The sequence below is a fragment of the Macrotis lagotis genome, chromosome 1 (genome assembly GCF_037893015.1).
Source record: "Macrotis lagotis isolate mMagLag1 chromosome 1, bilby.v1.9.chrom.fasta, whole genome shotgun sequence".
In the NCBI taxonomy this organism is placed as follows: Eukaryota; Metazoa; Chordata; class Mammalia; order Peramelemorphia; family Peramelidae; genus Macrotis; species Macrotis lagotis.
The window spans coordinates 912,250,914-912,275,986 of NC_133658.1; the positions used below are offsets into that span (position 1 = coordinate 912,250,914).

The following is a 25,073-nucleotide window of genomic DNA, read 5'->3' on the forward strand; positions in this document are numbered from 1 at the left end:
CAATAGAATGTAAGAACAATTGCATATAAAACTCTGAAAATTAATATATGGCAAGTGAAAGGCAAAAATCTATTTTTCAGCTTAGCACAATTTACAAGGATGACCATGTGATAGTGCATCAAAATTGGTCAGTATAGAAAAGCAGAAAGCTTAACAAAGCATAACAAAAGAAAATAATAATCAACAAAAGGCAATTGAATAAAGGATTGAAAGTAGACTAGAGAAAGGCCATCTGGTGCTTGGGAAAGAACATGTTCTGTCCCAGAATTTGAGTTGTAATCTCAACTTCACAATGTTGGTCATATGAATTAGCCATTCTGAGGTCATGGTTTCAATTGTAAAGTGTAATGAGGATCATGTCCTACCTGTATTGAAGGTTTGTTTGTGAGAATACAGTGTGTGAAATTCTTTGTAAGGATAATCATCCTCCATATGTGAGCTATCCATATTTTTTTTTAGGTTTTTGCAAGGGAAATGGGGTTAAGTGGCTTGTCCAAGGCCACACAGCTAGGTAATTATTAAGTGTCTGAGGTCGGATTTGATCTCAGGTACTCCTGACTCCAGGGTTGGTGCTCTATCCACTGTGCCACTTAGCCTCCCCAAGAAATCCATTCTTAATGGATTTATTCTGCCTTTTAATTTTCAAAAGTCTTCATTTTTGTTGGGGAGATAAACTACAAGTCACTTTGCTTTCTTCCATTGAAAAAAGGAGAATTTATATGTGTATGCTTAATGTATCTATGTATTTTTTGTCTGTTTTCTTCAGGTGCAGAAATTAGATTTGAAGTGATTAAGAATCTGGCAAAGCTAAGGATTTCTGTAGAGGAGGCTCACCAAAGATTCATGAGTTCTGGTCCCTGTGACTTCAATTTGAGAGAAATCTGTGAAAAAAGTCAAAGTAGTCACAGTAAATTAGACAAAGATGGAGAGGGTTTCAGACAAGAATCAGTCCTAATTCAGTTTAAGAAAATGACCTCAGAAAATAACAGCATTCAGTCTGTTGAAAAGAGGCTGTGTTTTACTGAAAAGGTTGGTCTAATTAAGTCTTATGAGAAGTCTCCTGAAGTGGAAACATATCAAGGAAAAGGAAATCAAAGGGACATATCCAACAGCTCAAGTTCAGATCTCATCAGACAACAGAAATGTCATACTGGAAAAATGCTTTATGAATTTGGGAAGGCCTTTAGCCAGAATGCAAAGTTGATAGACCATCATAAAATTCACACTGCAGGAAAACTTTATGAATATAATCAGTATGAAAAAGCATTCACACAAAATGCCAAACTGCCTCAATATCAGAAAATGCACACTGGAGAGAAAGCTTATGAATGTCATCACTGTGGAAAGGCTTTCACCCGGAAGTTCAATCTTGCTGTCCATCAGAGAATCCACACTGGAGAGAAACCTTATGAATGTCATCAATGTGGAAAGGCTTTCAAACAGAACTCCAAACTTGCTTTACATAAGAGAATCCACACTGGAGAGAAACCTTATGAATGTAATCATTGTGGAAAGAATTTCAAAGAGAACTCCAAACTTGCTCTACATCAGAGAATCCACACTGGAGAGAAACCTTATGAATGTCATCAGTGTGGAAAGGCTTTCAAAGAGAGCTCCAAACTTGGTTTGCATCAGAGAATTCACACTGGAGAGAAACCTTATGAATGCCATCAATGTGGAAAGGCTTTCAAACAGAGCTTCAAACTTGTTGTACATCAGAGAATCCACACTGGAGAGAAACCTTATGAATGTAATCAGTGTGAAAAGACATTCCGATCCACCTCCAGTCTTGCTTTACATCAAAAAAACCACACTGGAAGGAAACCTCATGTTTGTCGTGATTGTGGTAAAGGTTTTAGTGAACACTGTTTCCTTATTGCACATCAGAGAATTCACACTGGAGAGAAACCTTATGAATGTAATCAGTGTGGAAAGTCTTTCACACAGAGTTCCCATCTTACTGTACATCAGAGAATCCACACTGGAGAGAAACCTTATAAATGTAATCATTGTGGAAAGGCTTTCAAAGAGAACTCTAAACTTGCTCTGCATCAGCGAATCCACACAGGAGAGAAACCTTATAAATGTCACCAATGTGGAAAGGCCTTCACCCGGAACTCCAATCTTGCTGTACATCAGAGAATCCACACTGGAGAGAAACCTTATAAATGCAATCAATGTGGAAAGGCTTTTAAACAGAACTACAAACTTGCTGTTCATCAAAGAATTCACACTGGAGAGAAACCTTATGAATGTAATCAATGTGGAAAGACTTTCCGATCCACCTCCAGTCTTGCTATACATCAGAAAAGCCACACTGGAGAGAAACCTCATGCATGTCATGAATGTGGTAAAACGTTTAGTGAACAGTGTTCCCTTATTGCACATCAGAGAATCCACACTGGAGAGAAACCTTATGAATGTAATCAATGTGGAAAGTCTTTCACACAGAGTTCCCACCTTACTGTACATCAGAGAATCCACACTGGAGAGAAACCTTATAAATGTAATCAGTGTGGAAAGGCTTTCAAAGAGAACTCTAAACTTGCTCTGCATCAGCGAATCCACACAGGAGAGAAACCTTATGAATGTCACCAATGTGGAAAGGCTTTCATTCGGAGCTCCAATCTTTCTGTACATCAGAGAATCCATACTGGAGAGAAACCTTATGAATGCAATCAATGTGGAAAGGCATTCAAACAGAATTCCAAACTTGCTGTACATCAGAGAATTCACACTGGAGAGAAACCTTATGAATGTAATCAATGTGGAAAGACTTTCCGATCCACCTCCAGTCTTGCTATACATCAGAAAGGTCACACTGGAGAGAAACCTCATGCATGTCATGAATGTGGTAAAACTTTTGGTGAACACTGTTCCCTTATTGCACATCAGAGAATCCACACTGGGGAGAAACCCTATGAATGTAATCAATGTGGAAAGGCTTTCACACAGAGTTCTCATCTTGCTGTACATCAGAGAATTCATACTGGAGAGAAACCTTATGAATGTAATCAGTGTGGAAAGGCTTTCAAAGAGAACTCTAAACTTGCTCTACATCAGCGAATTCACACAGGAGAGAAACCTTATGAATGTTATCAGTGTGGAAAGGCTTTCACCCGGAACTCCAATCTTGCTGTACATCAGAGAATTCATTCTGGAGAGAAACCTTATGAATGTAATCAATGTGGAAGGGCATTCAAACAGAATTCCAAACTTGCTGTACATCAAAGAATTCACACTGGAGAGAAACCTTATGAGTGTAATCAATGTGGAAAGGCTTTTGCCTGGAACTCCAGTCTTTCTATACATCAGAGAATCCACACTGGTGAAAGACCTTAAAATGCCCTAATTGTGGAAAAGCTAATGTTTTGGAGCATCAGAAAATCCACACTGGAGAGAAATCTTACAAATGTTCTCATTGTGGAAAAGCTTTCACACAGAACTCTAATTTTTTGAAACCTTAGAGAATCCACACTAGTGTGACGGATGAAATCTGAAATAACCAAGGAAACAGAAACATGAGCTTCTGAGCATTTTGACTTATTAAGCAAGGCATGCTAATTGCATAGCAAATCAGGACCAAGCATCTGGATCAGTGTCAGCTCAACACTGGAACTCAAATGCAAGGAGAGAAATTTTTCTCCATTTAATGAAAACATTTAAGAGGGGAAAATAGGATATAAGATTAAGTGATATAATTTGTAATTGGAGGAAATATTATGCACTTTCCAAATTGGGAATGGAATCATTGAGTTTCATGAGTTGGAAGAAGGCAGAGCCAGCAGATGGATTTTTCTGGATGTGAAAGGGTTGTTTGGTTCTTGTCCTTTATTATCAAAGAAGACCCAAATGACATCATTATGTTTGAGACAAATTACAGTGTGTCTAACTGTTTCTGATCAAACTAAAACAAGCTCAGAATGCTCTACCACAGGTTGGGCACAAATAGTCCATGTGTATACCTGGGGTGGGTACTCTAAACTTTCATATGTCACATTTCCTTTGAGCTGCTTCAATTCTGCCTTCCTGCATGCTATGCTGGGCAGTCTTATGCCAGTATCTCCCAAGCTGTACAGTCAGTTCTAAAGTTCTTCAATGAGACCTTCATGGTGTCTTGGTATCACTTCTTCTGACCTTGTGAGTGTTGCCTGTGTGAGTTCTCCATAAAATAGCTTTTTTGCAAGTGTACATCTGCCATTCTAATAAGGTGTCCAGCCCATTTTAGTTGCACTCTCTATCATAAGTAGTGTTGGAATGCTAGGCAGTTTAGCTTGAGAAAGGACCTCAGTATCTGGTATCTCCTCCTGCCAGGTGATCTTCAGAATCTTCCTAAAACAATTTAAATAGAAGTGATGCAGTTTCTTGACTTGGCACTGGTAGATGGTCCAGGTTTCACAGGCCTATAGCAATGAGGTCAGCACAACAACTCTGTAGACCTTCAGTTTGGTAGTCAGTCCAATACTTCTTTTCTCCCATACTTTCTTTTGGAGTCTCCCAAATACTGAGCTAGGTCTGGCAACACAAATGTCAACCTCATTGTCAAGGTGTACCTCCTTTGAAAGGATATTGCCAAGGTAAGTGAACTTGTCCACAGTACTCAGAACTTCTCCATTTGCTGTAATTAATGGTTTTACATATGGGTGGTGTGGTGCTGGCTGATGGAGCACCTGTGTTTTCTTGGTGTTAATTGTTAGACCAAAATTAGCACAAGCAGTACACTTTGTACACTTTGTTAGTTCTCAGCTTCAGAGGCTGTATTAAGTGTACAATCATCTGGAAACAGAAGATCATGCACCAACAACACTCCCTCCACTTTGGTCTTGGCTTGTAGGCTTTTCAATTCGAAGAATTTGCCATCAGTGTAGTAGCTGACCTTGAGGCCATGTTCATCCTCAGTGAAGGCATTTGATAACATGGCTGAAAACATCATAGTAAAAAGTATGGGAGCAAGGACACAACTTTGTTTTGCTCCATTGGTGACTGGGAAATCTCAAAAGCATCATCCACTAACCAGAACCCAGACATACATGCTGTCTTGAAATTGTCATACAATACTGATGAACTTTTCCAGGCAACCAAATTTTGACATAATTTTCCATAAACCCTCTTGACTGACAATATCACAGGCCTTTGTCATATTTACAAATGTTGTGTATAGACCTCTGTTCTGTTCCTGGCTTTTTTGTAGTCATTGGGCAGCCAAATCCATATCAACTGTTCCTCTACCCTTTCTGAAGCCACACTGGCTCTCAGGGAGGGGACCAACTTCCAGGTGAAGGATCAGCTTATTGAAGACTCTGGCAAGAATCTTAACAGCATTGACTAAAAGAGAAATACCCCTGATTGTCACAAGACAATCTATTTCTTTTACCTTTATAGAGATAGATGATGGAGGCAACCTTATACCATATTACCTGGAAAATTTCAGTCAGTTTTTGAATGAGCAATGGACCCCCCCCCCCCCTCCTTTGTAGGTCTCAGCTGGAATAGAATCAGCACCAGGTGCTTTCAAAACCTCTTCTTAAATTGAAACTTCAGTTAGGGACTGATTGCCTTCAACTTGAAGTAAGTGGTCAGTGGCTTCTGCATTGATTGATGAAAGTCTATTAAGAACACTACTAAGTGTTCAGCCCATATCTCTAGGATCAAGTCCCTGCCGTTAATCAATGTGGATCCATCAGCACTGAGTAGTTGAGATATACCGTATGTCTTTGATCCATAAATAGATTTCAGAGCATCAAAAAGCATTTTTGGTTTTTTTTACTGTCTGAGTAAAATTGAATTTTATCTGCCTTTCTTACTGAACCAAGAGGCCTGCAACTCTAAGCTTCACTCAGATTTTACTTTTAATGGAATTAAATGTTGCCTTAGAAATGGATGAACTATCCTGCTGGTAAACCTCTGGAGTTCTTGTTTTTTATTTAACAACTTCTCTACTTCCCCATCATCCTCATCAAATTGGTCCTGGTGTTTGTGAGTGTTCTAGCCTGGATGAAGAAATGCAGTGCTGTACACTAGATCTCTGAAAACTGCCCACTCCTTTTCTGCTCCACTTTTGCCAACTGTGTGTTGGCTCAGTTTTCCCTCCAAGTTAGGAACAAACTGTTCCTGCTCAGAGACACTAATCTCTTTTTTTTTAGGTTTTTGCAAGGCAAATGGGGTTAAGTGGCTTGCCCAAGGCCACACAGCTAGTTAATTATTTAGTGTCCAAGACTGGATTTGAACCCAAGTACTCCTGACTCCAGGACCAGTGCTTTATCCACTGCACCACCTAGCCACCCCGACATTTATCTGACATTAATTCTTGTAGCATTCATTTTGCCTTGGGGCCACTGCTTTGGTTAAATATGAATATTTAGCTTAGAGAGGATGAGTCAGAAAACAAACTCAGATGTGAAATAGGATGTCACTCAATCCTTAAGATTAGCAAGCAGGTGGAATTTGCAGGAAAATAAAATTTAAGTTCCAAAACAGAGTCAGTTTTACAATAAGAAGTGATTTCGATTCATTAAATTCCCACAATTCTCTCACAGAAGAGAAACCTTATAAATGTTTCATCAATGTGGAAAGGGTTTCACATGGGCCTGCAATCATGCCATTCATCAGAGAAGCTACACTGGAGAGAAAATTTATGAGTTTCATCAATGTGGAAAGACTTTCCTATATAAGGATCCATCTTGCTTGCTATGAGAATCCACACTAATGAATGTAAATCAATGTGCAGAGATTTTCACAGAATTCCATTCTTCCTGTACATCAGAGAAACCTCACAGAAAATTTATAATTGTAATTACTAAGGAAAGTCTTTCCTATATAGAACCCATGTTGTTCACTGTCTGAAATTCATACTGGAAAGAAACTTTATGAATATAATCACTTTGGGAAGGTTTTCACACAGAACTCAAGTCTTGCTGCATGTCTGAATCTACACTGAAGAGAAAACTTAAAAATATCAATGGGGAGAAAAGTAATCAGTGTGGTAAAGCCTTCAAATAAAAGTCATCCATTATTTCTCACCAGAGAATTCCTATTAGATAGAAATTTACTTCTATAATGAATGACTTAAAGACATTCAAATGGAGTATAGAGCTTATTCCATATTAAAAAATTTATTTTGGGGAGATGCCTAGTATGAACTCAGGAGAAGAAGTCCTTCAATCAGAGTTCATTGTTCACTTTGCATTAGAGGATTCATTGTGGAATGAAATTGTTCAATAGAGACATGATTTTCTCTGGAAGAAGGAGAGCAGTAGAAATCAGATAATTCATAGTGAAATGGGGCTTATAAAAACAATCACTTTTATTAATATTAAAGCCTTTATTTAGAACTCATACTTGATTGTACAAGAAATCATGCTGGAGATTAAACTTAAAAATTTAAGTAATAAGGGAAGGCCTCTTTCTGCAGTATAGACTTTGTTACTCAAATTTCATGCTGTTTATGAAGGCCTATAAATAAAATGAATTTTTCTTTGAAATCTTAATGTTTGTCATGGCTCTACAATAATATTCCCTAACATTCTCATATGTGTGTGTGTGTGTGTGTGTGTGTGTATATATATGTGTATATATATATATATATATATATATATAATTAGCCATTTTCAAATTGATTAGAATTCATTTTGTTTCCTATTCTCTATTGATATTAAATGTCCTGGTATTTTTGATATCTGATTATTTCTGTAATGATTTCTTTAACACTCTCTGGTTACCACAGTTGACAGTGTGTTGTGCCTACAGCCAAAACACCTAAGTTCAAATAAAGTTACCCTGGGCAAGTCATTTAGCCTATTCTTCCATGATTATTCCCAATTTTAGAATGGGGATAATAATAGCAACTACATCCTAGGGTTAATATGCAGAAAAACTAATACTATTTATAAATACTTTGAAAATATTAAATCACAAAAGAAAAGTTAGCTCTTGTGATTTATTTCATGGATTATAAATCTAGTAGAGTTAGGGCAAAATATGTGGACAGTATAGTCATTTTTCATTCAAACTGAAATTCATACCAGAATAGAGAAAGACACTAATTGTGACAGAGTGAGCGCATGAAAAATCTGAAGCTTAGGACAGTGACCCCTCCACCCTGGGAGCAAAGCCCAACTTGAACATAAAAAACTCAAGAAATAGACTGGAACCTTTATCAGATTGCTTGCTGTCTCAGGCAAAGCAGAAAAATGGAAAGCAGGAAAATGTAGAACTCAAAATCTTATAAAATGAATGTAGAAAATTACCTTTACATGTCATTGGAAATCATAAAATATTCTTACATGGGAAAGAAAAAAGTGGGCTGGGGAAATATGCAAACACCAAAAAAAAAAAAGAACTTCACCACAGGGGAGGTCAAAACCCAAACTCAGAAGACAACAAAGTCAAAACAACTACATCCAAAACCTTAAAAATGTTCATTGGAAAGAATCAAACAGCTCAATGAAAAAAGACACATTCACACCTGAAGAAAATAATGCCTTGAAAAAAGAATAGACCAAATGGTGAAAGAGGCAAAAATTCACTGAGAACTCCTTAGAAAGCAAAGTAGACAAGGAGGTAGAAGAGTTCACTGAAGAAAATAATTCCTTAAAATTTAGAATTGGGCATGTGGAAGTTAATGACTTCATGAGATATCAAGGAACAATCAAAAAAATAAAAAAAATAAAAAATAGAAGAAAATGTTAAAAATCTCTTTGGAAACACAACTGACCTAAAAATAGATTAAGGATAAATAGTTGAAGAATTTTTAGATGATCTGAAAGCCATGATCCTATCCCCACCTTGAAAAAGAGCCTAGACATCACTTTTGAAGAAATCATCAAGAAAAATTGCTATTATAATCTAGAAACAGAGAGTAAAATAGAAATTGAAAGAATATCAGTCAACTCATGAAAGAGATAAAATCCCAGAGAATTTTAGTCAAATTCTGAAATACCGCCCCCATGAAGGGGAAAAATATTACAAATAGCTAGAAATAATACAGATGTGGTAGAGTCATATTCAGGATAACAAGATTTAGTGAGTTCTACATTAAAGGATTAGCAGGTTTTGAATATGATATTCTGAAGGACAAAGGAGCTCCCTAGCAAAATTGAGTATAATCCTTCAGGGGGAAATGAATGTTTAATGAACAGACCTTTCAAGCATTCTTGATGAAAAGACCAGAGCTAAATAGAAGTTTTGACTTTTAAATACCAGACTAAAGAGAATTATTTCCACATGGGAAGATGATACTCACTCCTAAGAATTTTATCATTACTGCTTTAATCATTTTGGAAAGCAATTTTGAACTATGTTCAAAGGGCAATAAAACTACCCTTTCAGCAATAGCACTATTAGGTCTTGATCCCAAAAAAAAGTCACAAAGAAGGAGAAAAGACCCATATATATATAAGAATATTCAAAGCAGCTCTTTTTGGGGTTGGCAAAGAATTGGAAATTGAAGGGTGGCCCCTCAATTGGAGTATGTGGTACATAAATCAAATGGAGTATTATTGCTCTATAAGAAATGATGAACAGGTAGATTTCAGAAAAACCTGGAAAAACTTTCATGAACTGATGCTGAATGAAGTGAACAGAACCAAAACATTAACAGCAATATTGTGTGATGGTCAACTGGGTAGTCTTAATGATTCTCAACAATACAGAGATTGAAGGTAATTTTAAAAGACCTGTGATTAAAAATGCCATCCACATCCTGAGAAAGAATTATGGAATCTGAATGCAAATCGAAACACACTTTTTCCCTTTTAAAATTTTCTTTTTATTTCTTGTGGTTTTTCCTTTTTGTATTGATTTTTCTTTCACAACGTGACTAATATGTAAATCTGTGTAACAATATTGTACATGGATAGCCTGTATCACTGTATCAGATTACTTACTATCCTAAATTGGGAGGAGGAAAAGGTAGATAGGAGAAAATTTTACAAAAAAATGTTGAAAATTATTTATATATATAATTGGAAAAATAAAATTTTTAAAAGAACTTTATCATTATTAAGGCAATTACAAGAATTGTACATAGAGTGTATATGGTATGAATTGACTGTAATGAGATGATATCCAAAATTTAAAATAAGTGATGAGAAAAATGAATGTACTGGAAAAGGGGGGAAAGGACATATTGAATGGGGTAAATGATTTCAGATAAATGAAGGAAATTCTACAATGGAAGAAATATTGGGGTTTTAGTAGGATGATCAGCAGTGCTTGAACCTTATACTCATTTGAATTGGCTCAAAGTGTTGATATGTACAATCATTGGGTAAAGAATTATGCTTTACTCTATTGAAAAGCAGGAGGGGAGAGATACAAGAGAAGACAAGGTGAAGAGAGTATTCCAAAGGAAAATAATTTTGAGGAGGAATGGTGTGAAAGGAATGCATGGGGGAAGCTAGGTGGTACAGTAAATATTGCACTGGCCCTGAAATCAGGAAGAGCTGAGTTCAAATTTGGCCTCAGACATGTAATAATTACCTAGCTGTGAGACCTTGGGCAAGTCACTTCACCCTACTGCCTTGCAAAAAAAAAAAGGAAAGCCTGATAAAGAGGCAAAAAAAAAACAGTTGGATGAAGGAATACACACTGATCATAACTGAATATGAATGTGATGAATTCACACATAAAACACGTACATAGACACAGTAAAGGTAAGGGACTGTGGCAGAACCTACTATGCTTCAGCTCAAGTAAAAAAATATAAGCAGGGTAGCAAAAGGAGATGGGGGGAAACTACATTTTTCTAAGAGATACCATGGACAATGAAATAACAAGTAATAAACACTAAATCTGCGCCAAATGGTCTAGCACTCCAATTCCTAATGCAAAAGTTAGAGGAGGAAACTATGCTACTGGGAGGCCTCAACTTTCCCCCTTTCATAATGAGATGAATCTAACCACTTTCTCCCCAGTCTTCCTTCCCTTCTAGAAGTCTTTTCCCCTGTTTTTCTCTCATTCTCTTATTTTGTATAAGGTTAGATAAATTTCCATACCCAAGTGAGTAAGTTATTTTTTGGGGGGGGCAATTCTAATGAGAATGAAGTTAAAGTGCTTGAACCTTTCTTTCCTACCCCCTTCCATTCCTGTCCTCCACACTAAGATCTTGGGTGTTTTTTTGGAAGTGATCATTTGTTCCATTCTACTCTTCCTTCCCTCTTCCAGTGTAAACTTATCTCATGGTTTACTTTTTTAAAATTATTTTCCATTAAAATTAAATTATACTCACACACACACTATATATGCCCTTAAAATGCTGTTATATAGTTAAGTTATAAGTATCATCTTCCCATGCAAGAAGCTAAATAGACCTTATTAAATCCCTTATATTTTCTCTTTCTTATTTACCTTTTTTATCTTTCTCTTAAGACTTGTAATTGAAAATCAGATTTTCTGTTCAACTCTAGTTTTTTCATCAGGAATACTTGAAAGTCCTACATTTTTTCCCTGAAGGATTGTGCTCAGTTTCTCCAGGTAGATGGTTCTTTATTGCAATCTTAACTCCTTTGCCTCCTGGCATATCATATTCCTAGCTCTCATCATTTAGTGTAGAACCTGCTCAATCCTGTATTAAAATGATCAGAGAGTCTGCAATATGATATTCTGGAAGACAAGAGAGTTTTTGTTTTTGTCTTCCCTGTCATCATTGTAACTTTCTATAGTCATGTTCTCTTTTTTTGTTGTTTTTAGCAGGCTATTTTGTGAATTTTAAAGTTGAGCTCTGTTTCTGAGATGGAGGGGGCATTGTCCCAGGTTTCTTAGTGTAGGGGGCTTGATGGCTGTCTTGCTTCTGTGCCAGGCTCTGGAGACCTCGCAGCTGGCCCACTGTGCCAACTGACTGCTGTTGCAGTCCGGAGCCTCCCACTAGCCTGTTAGAGTGTGGCCTCCTGCTTGCCGGACTTTGCATTATTCCCCTTTTACCTGAGTGATAGAGGCCTTTCCTGCTGATCTGTAAGTTACCCTGTTGGAAAATTGTGTCCCTCTCTTCATTGGTTCTGCTGCTCTAGAATTTGTTTTGAGCACTATTTTATATTTTGGAGGTGAATTTGTGGAGTTCAGGTGACCTCCTGCCCCATCTTGGTTCTGCCCAGAATTAGATAAAATTTAACAAAAAATAGACAAGAAGATAAAAGGAATAGAAGTTTATAAAGGTCAGTTTTGATAGCAATCTGAAAAATATTCAATGGGAATTGAAAGGATTTACTTTTTTCCCTCTTGGGGACATGGCACCTACACAAAAAGATGTGGGTTAGGGGTGGCTAGGTGGCACAGTGGATAAAGCACCGGCCCTGGAGTCAGCAGGACCTGGGTTCAAATCTGATCTCAGACACTTAATAATGACCTAGCTGTGTGGCCTTGGGCAAGCCACTTAACCCCGTTTGCCTTGCAAAAAAAAACCTAAAAAAAAAGATCTGGGTTCAAGTGCAGTCTCAGGCAAGAACTAACTGTATGACCCTTGGTGTCTCTCTACAGTCATTAGCAAGCATGTGTACGGGGTATAAGGGAGAAGCTGGGGGTAAAACAAGCGTGCCCGTTATGTTCACCATGAGCAGTGTGCCAGAAATGCTGGCTGTAGGACGAAGAGAAGAAGAGGGAATTGAAGGAATTAGGATAAGTTATGCCTGTAAAAAACACCATCGTGTACACGGAGAGTTCGGAGAATTAAATACTAGTTGAAGTCATGAGCCACTTCCCCAAAGCTGCCCACCATGAGACAAACCAGCCGCGTTTCTGTCGCCCGCAATTCGCTGGGATGATCTGGACTTTTCTGTCTTGACAGCAGAGTCAGATTTCTCTGAAATCTCCGCTGTCTTTCGGAGCTGGTGTTGAGGGATTGAGGCCTCAGGGAGGATGAGCCCGGGGGCGGGGCCGCGCTGCTGCCGCTCCCCCGGGGGCGGGGCCTCGCGGCTCGCTGCCTCTCCCCCGGGGGCGGAGCCTCTCTGCAGCCTCTCTCGCCTCCCCGGGGGCGGGGCCTCGCTGCTGCCGCTCCTTTCCCTCGGGGGCGGGGCCTCGCTGCTGCCCCTCCTCCCCGGGGGCGGGGCCTCGCGGCTCGCGCTCAGGCCTGGGGCGGGGCCGCTCGCGGCAGGGTCGGCGGCGCCGGGCGGGGCCCCCGCGGCTGCGCGGCTGCTCCTCCCCTCCCCCCGCCGGGTCACGCGGGCCTCTCCGGCCGCCGGTAAGCGCTTCCCGCCGCTCGGGCCGCGGGGGGGGGGGCGGGTCCGGGCCGGGTCTCCCCCCTCCCTCGGCGGCCTCTGGCTCCGGGAGCCCGTGGCCCGGGAGGCCGCGGAGGCCTCGGCGGAGCCCCTGGGGGAGGGGCCCGGGGAGAGGAAGCGCTTTGGGGGCCGGGGGGGGGGGGGGGCTCTCCTCCTAGGAACCCGGAGCTTCCCTTTTAGCTTTTAGTTCCTATTTGGTGCCAACGTTATTTCTAAGACGATTCCGTTCCCAAGTGCGCGGTCTGGTGACAGCAGTGCCCCCGCAGCGGGTCCGCCCCCGGCCCGCCCCGCACCCGGCCCGCACCCGCCACGCCACGCCCCGTGCCCGCCCCGCACCCGGCCCGCGCCCGCCCCGCCCCGCCCCGGCCCGCGCCCGCCCCGGCCCGCGCCCGCCCCGCCCCGGCCCGCGCGCGGAGCCGCTTTGTTCATCGGCCCACAGGGCGGGCGGCCGGCGCCGGCTTCGCGCTTCCCCACAGGCGGAGGCTGGTGCCGGCCCGCAGCTCGGCCCCGGGGGCCTCCGGCCCGGATCGCCGCCCGGTGTTGCCCTGGCGGGCCCGGGGCCCGGCCGCTCCGCACCTCCCCTGCAGTGACTTCAGCCATTTATGCCATGCGTTGACGCCGCACAAAGAGCCGCTGTAAACCTTGTTCATGTGGTTTTTTTCTCCTTTTTTGTGATCTCCGTGGGTTACGGACCCGGTAGGGATATTGCAGGATCAAAGGGCATGCACAGTTTTATTGCTTTATGGGCATAATTCCGCACTGGTTTCTAGGAAGGTGAAACTTGGATTGCTTCTTCAGCGGCATCAGATCCTGTTGCTTCCAGGCAGATGGAGCTTTCTGCATGTTCGTAAAACCCAGAATTTATCTGTTTGCCCCTTGTAAACAGACTTAATTCTTGACCACAGTGACTCCCTGAAGGATGCCCATGCTCTCTGTGGCCCTGTGCACCTGAGGAAGGGCCGGAGGGTGACTGTGGTGAAGGCCTGGATGCCCGTCCTGGCCTTGGTCTGAGCTTTAGATGCGCCACCGGTGCAGAATCTCCCATGTGGCTGGGCCGTGCCAGAGCCTTCCAGAACACCTTCAAAAGCTGCCACATTTGATCACACATCACCTCCCCTCGGTCCAGGGCACCATCCCCTGCTTTACCAATGGGCCACATAACCCAGTCTTCAAACCTGACCCAGAGCCTCTGAATCAGGCGTCTTTGGACTGTTTGGTTTCCTACATCTGGGACATGATCTCCTCTTTTCGGGGGACTTTCTTTTCTGAAGGAAGTTCCAGGGCCTTTGTGATTCATTTGGGTTCTCACTTTCTGTAAATCCTTGTAGGCCAGCCCCTACCCAGGGAGTGAAGGGAAAGATATCTTCCCCTGTGGGATCCTTTTCCATCCCCTGCCCAGCCTGTAGAAGACCAAGCTCTGGCCCCAGCAAGGAACCTGAGAGAATGGCCCCTGGACTCCCGAGACCCCCCTCACAGGTGAGTGTAGTGCAACCAAAGGTTTCACTAATATCCACAAATGTGGTCATTTCCAGAGTTACAAAAGATTGCCTATGAAGCTGCTAATCTCTCTCACCTAACTATCCTTTCATTAAACTTCTTTTAACTATCATTTTTGTTAACTTTAAACATTTTCTTTAATTATACATTTGACTGTCCAAGAAATCCATTTCATTCATTTACCTCTGTTACATATAGACCATTTTTTGCTTTCGAGTACACCCACCCAACCCACCCCCTACATCATCCCTGGCTGTTTTTCTTTGCCGTGTTGTAGTCATAACAAAAATGGCACCCTTCTTCCATTGACTGTCTCAGTTCACACAAGTCTTCCCGGACGTCTCTGAATCCTTCCCATTTGCCATTTTATTGTCGAAATCAGTAAACTTTTAGAAAGTGGCTCTTCTGTATCCAGGTACTGTTCAAACCACCTGTGGCTACAAAGAAAGAAAAGATTAGTCCCTGCCTTTCAAGTAGTTCACCCTAGTATAAAAGCAGATGATTTCTAGGTCTAAAAAGGTTTGAATTCAAGAAATCTTTTTTTTTAATTTTAATCCTAATGATAGTCAAGGAAGTTTATTGAATAGGAAAATCATTTTGTTTGCCAATTAGAGGATACAGTGGAGGTGGGGGGATAGTCTTGAGGTTGGTCAACCCACCAACAAAGCATTGCTAAAGTCCAAGGATGAGATAATGAGGGTCTCCACTAAGGTGGTTGCATCATTAGAAGGTAGAGGAAACTTTTTTGAGAGATGTTGCAAAAGTGAAATGAAATATTAGCACCAACCTGGATAAGAGGGATGAGACATAGGAGCAAAGACGGCACCTTGGTTGTGAGCACCAGGGACTGGGAAGGTGTGGGAGCTTTAGGGCAAGAGATAAAAGAGACATACTTGAATATAAGATAATCTACTGCACATTCAGTTTGAGGCGTCTGAAAGGAAATTGCTGGCTCTCATGTCAAAATTTTTCATAAAATTCTGTTTTATCACAAAGAGCTGAAAATCAATTTCTTAAATGCCCCCCTTTTTAAATTCAGCATTCTACTTTTTACCCTCAGTCATAACCCCAGCTCTTTGATCTCAGTAATTATTTCTCAAGCGTTTTCAATATTCCAGACATTGTATTAAGGGCTTGAGCATTCAAATTCCAAAAGAGCATGACAACCTACAAAAAGAAGACAAAAGGGAAGGAGAGAGAACATAGCATCTACTGGGTCATGGTGGAGATGTCTCCATCATGTCAGTCTCCACCAGTCAGAAGTCCCAAAATAGTGCAGCCAGATAAGAAAAGAGGTGTCAGCGCTCAGCCTTGTCCTCAAATGGAAGTATGACATTTGGAATTCATGGCCTTCTCTCATGGTAGTAAAGATTGTATGTGGGAGGTTTGAGAAGGAAGAGGTTTGCAGTTGCTTCTGTTAGAGAATCAGTTGGACAAGAACTATCAATCAAAGAAAGTACTTGCCTTCCTCTATTAAGAATACATATGGACACATAATATTCATAGATACCATGCAATGAAGAATTGTGTCTCAAGAGAACCTAGTGGAAAGGAAAGGTTTGTAAATCCTTGGGAATCCCAAAATTTCAAAAAAGCATTAATTAGATAATGTTAAAGAAATCTAACTGATGAACATGAAAAGCCAGTATTATCTACATGATTGAGAATTCTTCCTAAGAGAAATAGAATCTCTGAAGATGAAATTCAGAATGCATAATTCATAACATGGAAATTGCAGATAATGAAATAAGAGAGCATCAGATAATGCATGTGGCCAAACCTGTTCAGCATCTAGGAGGTTGGAAAAATAGATTATCACTGTCAAGGATCAAGCCATTTTCACATCGCCAGTCTCTTGTACTTCCATTAGTCTATCTTTTAAATCATTATGCTGTCTCTTGCTCTCCAGTGTTCTAGAGGTTTAATTCATTTGTTTCTCATAAACTGGCAATGTCTTTCTCATGAATTAGCTCAATTTCCCACACCAGGTATTGAAATATTATATTCTTAATAAATGAAGGAATCCTTCAGTTATTTTGTTTCTAAATAATGAAAATGAAGACTAAAAATATTAGTCATTGACAAGTTAAAACATTCATAAACTAAAGACTTAAGATGTTTTGGCTTTGACTAATTTTTTATTGTCATCTCTAGCTCTCTAACCATAAATAACTCTTCTTCACTTGACTGGTAATTACTTCATGCTACTCAGTACAACCCAGCTTTTTAATTTCTCTCTCTCTCTCTCTCTCTCTCTCTCTCTCTCTCTCTCTCTCTCTCTGTCTCTCCCAAGAATCCCCTTCTTGTTTCCACATAGATAAAGCTTTATTTCAGACTTTTAAGAAATTAATTAGATTATTCCTTTTTTCTTTGTTTTTGCTTCAGGTAATATTTTTATCCTCAGAATAAGTAGTTCTTGACAGCTTCTCACAAACACTTCATAGGATTTTCTTGACATATCACTATAATAGCTCTGATGAGGAAAAGATTTCCTAGCTCATTCTCTCTCCCTTTTTTTTTAAACAAGGCAATGGGGTTAAGTGGCTTGCCCAAGGTCATACAGTTAGGTAATTATTAAGTGTTTGAGGCTGGATTTGAACTCAGGTACTCCTAACTCCAGAACTGTTGCTCTATCCACTGTGCCATCTAGCTGCCTGCTCTTTGGAGATTCTTAAAGTTCACTAATAGAACACATATGGTTTCCCTGATTCTAGAAGAAGAAACACTTCATAGGAAGATATTTGTCAGCTTTATTCCAACTGCAAAGATAAATGACTTCTCAGTCCATTGGATTTTTAATAACCCTGTTTTTAAGTGTTATGTCTAACACTTGGGTCATAAATCATAAGATTTATGTGTTTTAGTTTCTTTCTGAACATTTGAGAAGGGTAGACTAGATGAATGCTGAAGTCTCTTTCACTCTAACTCTTGTGAATTTTGATGATTAGGAGACACTGACATTCAGTGATGTGGTTGTGGACTTCACCCCAGAGGAATGGTGCCTCTTGGACCATTCTCAGAAAAAGCTGTACAAGGAGGTGATGCTGGAAAATTCCCAGAACCTGCTTTTCCTGGGTAAGCACAGTTCCCCCTAGGAATTCTCAATTTGCTCTCAAAAGGAGTGTCTTCCTCCCTTCCCTAGTATACAGGGGTTTTTGAGCATTTATCCATGATTAGAAATGCAAAAGTGCTGGTCTCCCTCTAGGCTCATTCTGGTACTTGGCCATTGCCTCTTGTGAGAGGAAGCTGAGGCTTTTCCTTTGTTGCTCCTGAAGCTGTCTCTTAGGTAAATACATGTTACAAAACCAAAGAAGGGTTATAGACTCAGACTTCAGACTAATCTCAGAGATTATCAAACCTAGTTCCTGCCTGGACAAGAATTTTGTCTACAAAATCTCTGAAAATTGCTTATGCAGATTTTCCTTAAAGATGAGCCATGAACCCCCTACCCAGCAAGGTCACCCCTTCCTCTTTGGGATGGGTCTGGTCTTTAAAATGGCAGTTTGGTTGCATTGTGATTACAGTACTCATACTGGAGTCAGGAAGATAACTCTTACTAAATTTGAATCTGCCCTCAGACATGAGCTATGGGTTCCTGGACAAATCACTTCACTCTTAGTTTTCTCATCTGAAAATGAGTTGGAGTAGGAAATGACATACCACTCCAGTATCTTTGCCAAGGAAACCCACCCAAATGGGGCCACTTAGAGTCTGATGCATCTAAAAACAATAAAAGATTTTTTTTAGTTTTTTTTTTTTTTGTAAGGCAAATGGGGTTAAGTGGCTTGCCCAAGGCCACACAGCTAGGTAATTATTAAGTGTCTGAGACCAGATTTGAACCCAGGTACTCCTGACTCCAGGGCTGGTGCTTTATCCACTGTGCCACCTAGCTGCCCCAATAAAAGCTTTTTTCCCTGAAGTATAAATTTATAAATAGTAACAGAAGAGAAGGGAATAAGCATTTATATAGACCTACTTTGTACTAGTTACTATATTAAGCTCTTTAGAAATATTATCTCATCTGGTCCTCACAACACCCTGTGCGTGTGGTGTTATTATTATCCCACCCTACAAGTTAGAAAACTTAAGGCAAACAGGGTAAGTAACTTGCCCAGGGTCACACTAAATGCCTGAGGCTGGATTTGAACTCAAGTCTTCCTGAATCCATCTGAGTCTAATTCCTAGATCATGGGAGCTATGGGATGTGACTATCTTTCTATCAAGGGGTCAGACAAAGACAAAATTTTCTAGCTCCAAATTGGCTACATGATCTCTTCCTTCCCCCAAGCTACTAAATATAAAGACCATGTCAATCATCCTTGAGGAGCCCTGGGAACCAGCTTATCATCTTTGCTTACATATCCCTTTTCCCTAAAGATGTCTTAAATTTATTGCATCCTCATCCCTTCTTTATTCCCCATGTCCAGGAATTCCAGTTCTGAAAGATATGCTCTCCTCTTTTGAGGACAGGGAAGCATCATGGAATCTGTATCAGAAAGGCCCAAGGAAGTCCTGTCCAGGTGAGTGAGATGAAAGCAAGTATATGGGAGCTGTTTTCACAAAAAAAAAAAAAAAAATCTGTGTTAATAGTGAAGGGAACACAAGATTTGGGAACAGAAAAATCTCACTTGGAATTCTTTTTAAAATGTTTTTTTATCAATATGATCCAGAGAACATCATCGAACCTCTCAGCCTCAGTGTTCCCATCTGTGAAATTAGAAAGTTCCCCCCATGGGATTTCACTTCCTTTCTCAAGATAAATCTATGATCTTTTTTTAAAATTTTTATTAAAGATATTGAGTTTTACTATTTTCCCCACAATCTTACTTCCCTCCCATAAATCTATGATCTTAAAAAAAATCATTGTTCAGAACTTTGGGGCATAGAAACCTTTTGAAAACATCTGAAAATAGCTGAAATTAACCCCTATGAGCTCTTTCCTTAACCTTCAAGTCAACAAGCATTTATTAAGCACCTATTATGATGGAGTGGGGTTGAGTTCTGGACCAGGAAGTCAGGAAGACTCATCTACCTGAGTTCAAACTTAGTGGCTTTGTAAACCTAGAAAATTCACTTAACCCTGTTTTTCTCTGAGTCTGAATTGGAACTCAAGTCTTCTTGTCTGTAGACCCAAGTCTTTATCCACTCAAGATTGAAAATAATTTTCACCATAGAGGAGTGTTTCAGATAGGGGAGGTTAAAAAGATAAAACACTTTTAAAATAGTGTAACATCCAGTCCTCTAGAATTTGAATGGATAGATGAAAAGTTGGGGTGAGGTGTAAGGATTCTGTTATTCTAAGTGACTAGTGTTAATCCCACTCCCTTTACCCATCTGTTTTTTTTTTTTTGTTTCTAAAGACTGAGGGAGGGACAAGAGGATATAAAAGAGAAAACATAAGTAATTGTCATTAGTAAATGTGCTTAGAATAAATATATCCATAATAATGGAGGAAGATAGCAATATACCTTAGGAAACAGAACCCTCTTACATGTTGTATATAAGAAAATCCTTGAAACAAAGATTCTCCCAGCATTAAAATGGAGGGATGTCATTCTGTAATAGAGTTTGAAACTCTTAATTTCCAGACTAACTCACTTGGATGTCTATTGATCCACTGATAGTCCCTAGAAGACCAATCAACTGAAGGGATTAAAGAAAGGAAAATGATGCATAAGACACAATACATAATTAAAACTCCTATTTTTTATTTTTGCAAAGACAGGAAATAAAGATATGAATAATGGAGGATAATTTAAATTTAGGAAATGATAAAAGACTTTGAAAATTCCTGTGGGTAATCAGTGCTTCAGTATAAACAACACTGAGCAATGCAATGAACCACAACTCCTAAGCAGTGGTTCCCAAAACCTTTTATTCTTAGAACCTCTTTGACCAATAACAACTGTGTTGTGAAACTCCGCAGTCATTTAAATTGCTACACATAAAATTCATAATATTTTTATGAACCGTGATTTGTTCAGATTTTATAAATTTTATCTGCTAAGTTGAGAATCTTACACCTCTGAATACAAAATAAATGGGGGTGGCAATTATGGGGTAAATACAAAATAAATAGGGGTGACAATTCTATGAGTCACAGAAACTGAAAAAGATGAGATTAAAAAGAATCAACAAGAAAATTACATTATAGCCAAAGACTTGGTAGATGAAAAAATAATATCAATTTTCATATCATGTATGCAGCAAATACCATAATATCAATGGATCTGAATAGAAAAAAAAGTTGAATATAACACTGAAGACTAATCCATGACAGGTGAAAAGTCTAAACCTATTCCTCTGTTCAGTATATAAAATTTACACAGTTTGAATGGAAGTGAAATGGAGAAAGGCTATCCAGTTCTGTGGATGGAACGTGGTCAGTATTTGGGATTTGAGTTTTGGTGTTCCTGCAGGGATGTTGGTAAAGTCAGTTGGCTATTCTGAGCTCCTAGCTCCAGATGTAAGGGTCATTGAGAAGCCTACATGTATCATAGGTTTGTTGTTGAGCATCCAGTGTCATGGTGAAGTTCTTCATAAATTGAATCATCCTGCAGTTGGGAGTTTATGGCATTTTCAGTTGATTCATTCAAAAACTTACCTTTTTTTTTTCACTGGAGAGATAGAATATAAATCAGCTTAATTTCTTCACATAGAAGGAAAATGATTTTGTGTGTGTGTATATGTGGTTCTTTTTTTTCTTTCAGATGCAGAGACTAGATTTGAAGAGAATGAATCTTCTTTAAAGCTGAACATTTTTGTGACAGAATCTCACCGACAAAGATTCATGAGTGATGGTCCTTATCTCTTCAATTTGAGAGAAATCTGTGACTCACATATCAACACAGAGAAAAATCTAAATAATGACTATGAATTTGAGAAAGATAGAAAAGGTTTCCAGGAACATTCAGTCCTAATTCAGTGTAAGAGAATGACTTTAAGAAATGACTGTTTTCAGTATATTGAAAATAGGGAATGTTTTACTAAAAAGGATGGACTTATGAAATCTTCTGAGAAACCTGAAATGCAAATATGTCAAAGTAATCAACGAAAAATGATCTTCAGGTTCAGTTCAGACCTCATTAGAAATCAGAAAAGTTATGCTGGAGAAATGAGTTTTGTAGGAAATAAAGTTGGGAAGGTCTTCAACCAGAATTCAAAGCCCATTGACTATGATAAAATTCACATTGCAGGGAAACCTTATGAATGTAATCTGTGTGGACAGGCTTTCACAAATAGGTCTTGTCTTGGTATACATCAGAGAATCCATAGTGGAAAGAAACCATATACATGTAATCAATGTGGAAAGTCTTTTACACAGAAAAATAATCTTTTGACTCATTGGAAAATCCACACTGGAGAGAAACCTGAATATAATCAATGTGGAAAGACTTTCACACGGAACAACAATCTTTTGACACATCGCAAAATCCACACTGGAGAGAAACCTTATGAATGTAATCAGTGTGGAAAAACTTTCACACAGAACAACAATCTTTTGACACATCGCAAAATCCACACTGGAGAGAAACCTTATGAGTGTAATCAGTGTGAAAAGACTTTCAGAACAAAATCGACTCTTGCTATTCATCAAAGAATCCACACTGGAGAAAAACCTTATAATTGTAATCAATGTGAAAAGACTTTCAGACAGAAGTCTACTCTGTACCTTCATCAGAGAACCCACACTGGAGAGAAAACATATGATTGTAATCAATGTGGAAAGACTTTCTCAACAAGGTCCACTCTTTATTATCATCAGAGAATCCACACTGGAGAGAAAACTTATGCTTGTAATCAATGTGGAAAGACTTTCACAAACAAGTCCACTCTCTATTATCATCAGAAAATCCACACTGGGGATAAACCTTTTGAATGTAATCAGTGTGGGAAGACTTTAGCATATAGGGCTCATCTTGTTAACCATCTGAGAATCCACACTAGAGAGAAACCTTATAAATGTAATCAGTGTGGAAAGGCTTTCCGACAGAACTCTGGTCTTGCTGTACATCAGAGAATCCACACTGGAGAGAAACCATATATATGTAATCAATGTGGTAAGGCTTTCACACAGAATTCCAATCTTTTGATACATCAAAGAATCCACACTGGAGAGAAACCTTATGAATGTAATCTGTGTGGTAAAGTTTTCACACAGAATGCCAATCTTTTGACACATCAGAAAATCCACAATGGAGAGAAACCTTATAAATGCAATCAATGTGGAAAGACTTTCAGTGTGAAATACAGCCTTCAGGAACATCAGAGAATTCATACTGGAGAGAAACCTTTTAAATGTAATCAGTGTGGAAAGACTTTCACAAAAAGGTCCACTCTTGCTTGCCATCTGAAAATCCACACTAGATAGAAACTGAATATAATTAATATGGGAAGAAAGAGTGGAAGTTCACTGTATCTGCATCACAGAATCCACACTGGAGAGAAAACTTATGATCAACATGTAAAGACTTTTAACAAAAAAAAAGTCCACTTTTTCTATACATATATATATATATATATATCAGAGTATCCATACTGGAGCTAACCTTTTGAATGTAATCGATGTGAATAAGACCTTCCAAAAAGAATTCCAGGCTTGTATGTCAGTGATACCACATTGGAGTGAAATCTTAGGAATGTAATCCATGTGAAAAAAACCTTCAAGGAGCAATCATCCTCCTCAGAGAATTCCTATTAGATAATTACTTTTATTTCTAATGTAATATTTGTGAAGACCATGATATCAGGGAGGTGATGCCATGACAAGCACATGAAATGAATTTGAGTGAGGGGTGCTGTGCTAAATCATCAATTTTACTTTCTCTTCCAAAACCATCTAGGTCCAGTGGCCAGATATGGTTTGTTTGTTTGTTTGGGGTTTTTTGAACTATTATTATTATTACCTAGCTGTGTGACCTTAGGCAGGTCACTTAATCCCATTGCCTTGGGAAAAAAAAACAAAAATAGATTTGTGAACAATTTAGTCACTTCAATCAAATATATAATTTAGAACAGGGTAGAGGAAGACACTACAAGTAATAGATAAGGCACTGGGTTTACAATTAGGAAGATGTATCAAAATTCTTCCTTAAATGCTCTCTTATATTTCTGGGAAAGCAACAGCAACTTGAAGCTTGAGAATTTGAATAGATCAGATGCATCATATATTTTTAATATTTTTTTTGTTTGTTCTTTAGGTTTTTGCAAGGCAAACGGGGTTAAGTGGCTTGCCCAAGGCCACACAGCTAGGTAATTATTAAGTGTCTGAAGTCAGATTTGAACTCAGGTACTCCTGACTCCAGGGCTGGTGCTCTATACACTGTGCCACCTAGCCTCCCCTAATTTTTAGTATTCATTTTTACAAGATTTTGAGTTCCAAATTTTTCTTTTTTTTCTTTTCCCTTTGCTTTTCTAAAAGTGTCAGGCAATTTGATATAGGTTATACATATGCTCTCATGTAAAACATTTCCATAGTAGTCATAGTTGTGGAAGAAGAAATCAGAAGGAAAAAAACTGAAAAAGTATGAAAGTATAAAAAAATATGCTTCAGTCTGCATTGAGTCCATCAGGTCTTTGTCTGGATTTGGCTTGTGCTTTCCTTCATGCATCCTTTGTACTTGTCTTGGATAGTTGTATTCCTGAGAAGGGCTGAGTCATTCATGATCATCCTACATGTTACTGTATACAATACATCCTACATGATACTGTATAAAATATTTTGCTGGTTCTGCTCATTTCATTTTGCATCAGTTTGTACAAGTTTTTATAGGTTTTTCTGAAATCTGCCTGTTCATTTTTTTATCGCACATAGTATTCCATTACTTCACATATCACAGCTTGTTTAGCCATTCCACATTTGTTGGGCATTCTCTCAATTTCCAATATTTTCCCTCCATGAAAATAATAAATATTTATGCACATGTAGGCTCTTTTCCCTTTTTATGATTTTTTGGGTTACAGACCTAGTAGTGGTATTATCAAAATGTATGCACAATTTAGGCAAAGTTCCAAATTGCTCTCCAGAAGGGTTGGATCAATTTACAACAACACCAATGATACATTAGTGCCCCAATTTTCCCACATTCTTTCCAACATTTATCACATTCCTTTTTTATCATATTAGCCAATCTCACAGTTGTGAGGTGGTACCTCAGTGTGGCTTTAATTTGCTTTTCTCTAATCAAAAGTGATTTAGAGCATTCCTTCGTACTTATTGATAGCTTTGATTTTTGTCATCTGAAAACCTGCCTGTTCATATCCTTTGACCATTTATCAATTGGAAAAAAGTTTGTTTTCTTTTAGATTCAAATGAGTTCTCTATATATTTGGAAAATGTATCAGAGACATTTGTTTAAAGATTGTTTA

The 25,073-nt window shown here is 39.1% G+C and overlaps 2 protein-coding genes across 3 annotated transcripts in view; both read left to right on the top strand.

The window, feature by feature from the left end:
• Positions 1 to 3,425, top strand: part of LOC141509794 (uncharacterized) — a 63,388-nt gene extending 59,963 nt beyond the window's left edge. Inside the window, exon 5 of the mRNA XM_074219582.1 lies at positions 1,272 to 3,425. Coding sequence (XP_074075683.1) covers positions 1,272 to 3,342 — 2,071 coding nt within the window. The 3' untranslated portion in view covers positions 3,343 to 3,425. The remainder of the gene's footprint in view (positions 1 to 1,271) is intronic.
• A 9,668-nt stretch (positions 3,426 to 13,093) lies between these two features.
• On the top strand, positions 13,094 to 24,422 carry LOC141509774 (uncharacterized). 2 transcript variants are annotated; one of them, XM_074219564.1, is made up of 5 exons: positions 13,094 to 13,171; positions 14,537 to 14,684; positions 17,654 to 17,780; positions 19,133 to 19,225; positions 21,416 to 24,422. In XM_074219564.1, exons 2-5 carry the CDS (start codon positions 14,652 to 14,654, stop codon positions 23,074 to 23,076), a joined length of 1,914 nt encoding a protein of 637 aa, XP_074075665.1. In that variant the 5' UTR covers positions 13,094 to 13,171; positions 14,537 to 14,651; the 3' UTR covers positions 23,077 to 24,422. The 2 variants fall into 2 exon arrangements, with proteins under 2 accessions (XP_074075665.1, XP_074075664.1); XM_074219563.1 differs by lacking the exon at positions 13,094 to 13,171 and adding an exon at positions 13,733 to 14,051.
• Positions 24,423 to 25,073: the final 651 nt, after the last annotated feature.